Below are 3,611 nucleotides of genomic sequence, written 5' to 3'. Positions count from 1 at the left end.
AGTTTAAGTTTCACTTTCGATTGCATGATATAGCGCAGCGCAACACCTTCGTCACACATGTTCCCACCTGTTTGTACCATTTTGAAAAAAAATTGTTTTTGGAGTTAGGTGGTCCGCGAGTGTTTGATAAAGTTTGAGAAACACTGCTATAGACAAATGCTTTTCATATCAGGGCGTCTTTCAACATACTACACTACAACCAGGGTTCGGAGGGTTGCTTTGTAAATGTAATTAGTTCCTGAATACATGGCTCTGAAAGTCATCCGAATGCAGTATTCAGATTACTTTTAGAATACTTTTGGAATACTTTCTTTCCCCATAACAGATGGGTATGTTTTGGTGCACAGGAGACACTTATGTTACTGTTTTAATGGCTTATGAAGAACTCAAACACGACATCTTGGTTTCATTCTGGACAGCTCCCTCTCATCTGCACCCCACATAAAAAACATCACCCGGACTGCATTCTTTGTACTGTCTTAAAACCTTTCCTTGGAATATGTTATGAATTATAAGGTGTCCTTCGGTGCTTTGAAAGACGCCCCTAAATAGAATGAATTATCATTATTATTATTATATTTATTATTATTATTATTATTATCTGAAACGATGTAATCACTTTTAAAACGTGTTCCAGTCACTTGCCCCATGCATTCAGGAGCAGGCCATTCACTTTGATTTGATCCCGTTATGAAATGTCATCATTTCGACAATAAATAAATGCTACATAAACGTTATCTTGCACATTTTATCTAACCATCTCCGTTTCTAACTTTCAATTTATTTTAAAAGAGAGCTCTCTCTCTCATCTGCGTGCGGGGGCGGGGCCTCACAGACACGCTGCATCTCTCTCTCTCTTTCTCTCTCTCGCTCAGACACGCTGCATCTCTCTCTCTTGCTCTCGCTCAGACACGCTGCATCTCTCTCTCTCTCTCTCGCTCAGACACGCTGCATCTCTCTCTCTCTCTCTCGCTCAGACACGCTGCATCTCTCTCTCTCTCTCGCTCAGACACGCTGCATCTCTCTCTCTCTCGCTCAGACACGCTGCATCTCTCTCTCTTGCTCTCAGACACGCTGCATCTCTCTCTCTCTCTCTCACAGACAGCTGTATCTCTCTCTCTCTCTCTGTATCTCTCTCTCTCTCTCTCTCTCTCTCACAGACACACAGATCTGCCAGTAATGAATATTACATTTTGTGAGGAAACTTTTCCACCAATAATTCCAAAATGTATTCACTTCAGGTTCACGAAAGTAACTATAATCAGATTACTTGTATGTATGTAACGTGAGCTGAATACAGTTACTTGATTGTTGTATTCTGAAACGCCGTTACAACCCAACCATAACTATAACTATATGACTATTTCAACTGGGCAAGACCCTTCTCCCCAAATCGCTCCTGTGGGGGTAAAGCGTCTAATAAGTGACATGTAATGTAAAACTATGTAAACGTACCACTCACCACTTTTTAAGGTGATTGTAAAAACACATACAACTTCATTCTTATAACAATGAGGTTCATTTGAAGTATCATTAATTCAGGTTTCCTGTGAAAACTCTGCATATGATGGTCATTTCTGGAGGACAGTCGTTATGTCAGCATATTAATTAGACGACGAGCAGTTTGGCACCTTGTACACGGGCGCTATATAAATGCAAATCCATGATCATCTATAATCCTTCTCCTGTACAGTACAAACTGCTGCGAGCACAATTTACACAAAAGACATGAAGTTACGGAGGAGACATTTTATTTATCAGCATTTTGTTTATTCCTTTCGGCAGACAAATCATTTTTTTCTCAGTTCTTGAGCCGGGGTTTAATCGCTCGCAAAATGTTCCACTCAGGCGGTAAAAATAATGCACGACGCTGATAAGACCCCATCTTTTTTCTGCTGCGTATTCATTCTCAGGCCTTTACCGAGGTTTGTATCATGATGTTTGTAAAATGCATTTCATGTGTAGCTGCTTCAACGTCATTTATTTGTGTTCTTACAAAAACTACTTCTACAGGACACTCGCTCTCACACACTGTCGTCAGTAACCCCTAACAACAACCATCTATCCCCAGTATTCAAAATGAATGATACAACTAAAAAGCCCAAACCTAATGTATTCTCTGCTTGGAAAGAATAAATAAAACGACCTGATAGCGGTGTGAGTAATTAAAGCCTTAGTGTCCACACCCTTTCTCTTAAAAAAACAGTTAACAGTGTAAAAACGTGTTGTGTATATTTCAACAGGCAGGGACGACACGCCTCTTGCGGATACACTCCCAGATCCAGCTGGGCGTCACTTTGTGAGCCGAGCTGTCGTCGGGGGCGCCCAGCGTGTGCGTTGCCATGGAGACTTCGAAGTCGGCCACCAGGTCTCCGTCGTACGCCACGAAGTATCGCCTCAGTTTCTCGAAGTCCTGCACCGAGGAGGGCAGGAAGAGCTTCACGCCGCTGAAGATGTCCAGCAGAGTCTGAGGGAAACACTCTGGAGTTATTACATCGTTCTCACGGGGAAAAATATCAATCTGTGAAAATCAAACAACGTCTCACATTATTGCTTAATGCATTTGACCTGATTGTCACATGTTGTTATTTATCGGTCGAGTGAATTAAAATACTTTTCTTTGATCTTTGTAAATACAGCTTAGTATTCAGGGCACTAAATGAGACAGTTTGAGTTTCAATTGTTTAACGCTGACATGAATATAAGTACGTCCGACAGAGCAAGAAACACAAGCTTTTAGGTTTGTTTCATTTCCCAATTAACTTTGATTTGTTCACAGCCTTCCTGATTTTTTGAAAGCTTGTTTATGGTCATACATCTCAAGGTGAAACTGCAGAATGTTAATAGTTTTAAATACGAAAGAAACATTTGAATGTGTCGTCTTATTTGTTGAAAGTCACATGACCAACCTTATCGTTCCTGGGCTTCAGGATTTGAGCCGTTGGTTTGTTTTGTGTTTTCCCGTTACTGTGAACGCTCTCAGTCTTCACAGCTTTCTCCATCTTCTCCATCTTCACCTCCTTCTCCACCTTCACCTGAGGGGAAACAGAACCGTTAGTCCATCAAGATGTCTGCGATAATTAACATCAACACAGTGCTGTGAGTTTCGTACCTTCTTGGCACTGGGAGCGTCGTATCCCGGGGTGCGAGGCTCAGATTTGATCCCCTTTGGTTTGGTGGTCCTGGGGTCTGAGAGAGAGAGAGCGAGAGAGCGAGAGAGAGAGAGCGAGAGAGCGAGAGAGAGAGAGAGCATGTGATTAATGAGATATCAGAAATCTGTACATAGGTGGTGGTTCTTTTGTTGTGTGTTTAATGTCGAGTCAGCACATTTCTTCCTGTTTTACTTCCTGTCCAATTAAAGTGTTTCGTACAGGTTTTGTGGAAATAAACGTGAAGTGCATTCAACATTTGATTTGATGACTTCTTTCACCATATTTTTCAACCTACTTTACTGTGACAAACATTTATAGACATACTGAACAACTTGTACTGCGATATACTTGATCATTTTTGTCATACTTCTGTAACAAAACACTTTTTCAACTATTTTTGTGGGTGGTCTTTCTTTTTTTTGACTTACTTTAACATTACTTTTCCCTTTTGCAACATAC

General features: G+C 41.0%; 1 protein-coding gene across 1 annotated transcript; it reads right to left on the bottom strand.

The window, feature by feature from the left end:
- Positions 1 to 1,743: 1,743 nt before the first annotated feature.
- LOC104957527 (DNA ligase 3-like) lies at positions 1,744 to 3,395 on the bottom strand. The gene is made up of 3 exons (XM_010785173.1): positions 3,113 to 3,395; positions 2,910 to 3,035; positions 1,744 to 2,467 (listed from the first exon to the last, which is right to left on the bottom strand). Exons 1-3 carry the CDS (start codon positions 3,251 to 3,253, stop codon positions 2,237 to 2,239), a joined length of 498 nt encoding a protein of 165 aa, XP_010783475.1. The 5' UTR covers positions 3,254 to 3,395; the 3' UTR covers positions 1,744 to 2,236.
- Between the last annotated feature and the right edge of the window lie 216 nt (positions 3,396 to 3,611).

Source organism: Notothenia coriiceps, unplaced genomic scaffold (genome assembly GCF_000735185.1).
Source record: "Notothenia coriiceps isolate Sejong01 unplaced genomic scaffold, NC01 NC01_scaffold00000807, whole genome shotgun sequence".
NCBI lineage: Eukaryota > Metazoa > Chordata > Actinopteri > Perciformes > Nototheniidae > Notothenia > Notothenia coriiceps.
This window is presented reverse-complemented; position numbering and strand designations above follow the sequence as displayed.

Excerpts from the sequence above, each read along its gene's own strand:
- LOC104957527 (XM_010785173.1), bottom strand. The coding sequence starts at position 3,253 with ATGCTCTCTCTCTCTCTCGCTCTCTCGCTCTCTCTCTCTCGCTCTCTC. Across the intron at positions 3,036-3,112 it reads ACGCTCCCAGTGCCAAGAAG|GTGAAGGTGGAGAAGGAGGT; the intron begins GTACGAAACTCA and ends GTTTCCCCTCAG. Across the intron at positions 2,468-2,909 it reads TGAAGCCCAGGAACGATAAG|ACTCTGCTGGACATCTTCAG; the intron begins GTTGGTCATGTG and ends TGTTTCCCTCAG.